This window comes from Perkinsus marinus, assembly GCF_000006405.1.
Source record: "Perkinsus marinus ATCC 50983 genomic scaffold scf_1104296973350, whole genome shotgun sequence".
NCBI lineage: Eukaryota > Perkinsozoa > Perkinsida > Perkinsidae > Perkinsus > Perkinsus marinus.
Window position 1 is genome coordinate 1 of NW_003201443.1, and position 1,462 is coordinate 1,462.

The 1,462-nt window shown below is 47.0% G+C and overlaps 1 protein-coding gene across 1 annotated transcript; it reads right to left on the minus strand.

Annotated features, from left to right (window-relative positions):
- Nucleotides 1-258: 258 nt before the first annotated feature.
- Pmar_PMAR014829 (chaperone protein dnaj, putative) lies at nt 259-1,168 on the minus strand (the record flags this gene model as incomplete). Its single annotated transcript, XM_002766215.1, has 3 exons — nt 259-356; nt 649-835; nt 1,073-1,168. Coding segments are annotated over 3 exons (381 nt in total), but the record flags the coding sequence as incomplete, so codon positions are not given.
- Between the last annotated feature and the right edge of the window lie 294 nt (nt 1,169-1,462).

Sequence of the window (1,462 nt, forward strand, 5' to 3'; positions counted from 1 at the left end):
CAACCTCACATGTCTTCAGTGCCCCCTCATCGGTTTCGCCCCTTCTTCAATGAAGAGCGGTTCGTATCGTTCGGACATACTTCAACCCAGTACTCACCGCTCGATCAGTATGGGAGTTGATTCTCCCGAATTTGATGTACCCCTTGAGATCACTGGAGACCTCATCCCAGGCTGGCGCTATACTATGACAATATTCATCCAAGTCCGAATACACCTAAACACTTCGAAACTTCCCCCCCGAAACTGTCCTCCATCTACCTCGACAACCCAAATGTCAACTGAGTGGTCCATGATGCTATGATAGTTTTCACTCGTGAGTCGAGCAGAGTAGTCGCTTGGTATGGAGTCGTAACCACCTGACACTTCTAAATAGGGCGAGGAGGCACTGATTCCCACTGATTTTATATGAAATTACGTGCAATGGAGTTTCACCCGTGATATGAAAAACAACACTAATACAAAATATATTTCACGACTACTGCATAGCGCAAATATCGGGTTTCTCCCAGAGCACTAAGCCACTCCACGTAGAGCGGGTGAAACTCCAATGTATACCCTATCGAATTACGATGTTCTGTTTTTCTCCCATGATTTTCTTTCTTTAGTTTGTTCAATAAACTTCTTTCTAATCCGTCCATCTGAGGTCACCTCTATTAGTATCATAAACCTTCCTCTTGTTCTGATCTCCCAAAGTCTCATAGGCCTTCGCCACAGACTGGAAGCGTGCAAGGCAGCTTTCACAGTTAGGATTTCTATCAGGATGCCACTTCATTGCCAACTTCCTGTACGCATTCCGTATCTCTCCGTGCTTAGCCTTAGGATCAACATTGAGCACCTGTCAGCGACCATTCAACAGCCCATCAAAACCCTCTACGATGAGCCAATAAGCGCTCGCCCGGCCCTGCCAGCAGTACACGAGTTTCCATTCGGTGTAATTCTTTCAATTGACCCTCCCCATTGCTGCAATAGCCGGAACATCTCTATTTTAGATCGAATGCAAATGCACTATCCGAGCGAAGCTCATTGATGGCGATGGAGAATCTACTGTGCCTAGTTCCTTATCGCCTATGACCTGGTAATAGTCTTCCTCTTGGTCTCCAAGCGACCATCCTCCCATCTCCTGGTATGCCTCTTCTCCCATCTTCAACATCACCAACAACACAATTATCTAAAACAGAACATCCTATCATGTCCGTCAGACTGAGAACAACAGAGTTATCAACTACAACTGCGTACGACTCAAAGAATCACAAGTAAGTGGTGCCCTACCGGAAGGACATAGAGCATCCATTTGCAGTCGGACCACGTGAAAGGCTGCGGCTCCCGGCGTGCTCCTGAAAGTAGTTCCCTACGCTCTGTCATACCGAAACTTTCCCACTTCTCTGCTTCCGCTCAGTGGATATCCCGAGGCTGATATCTCATCCTCGGACTCCGATACTAGGGGCTCCTAAAGTGATATACA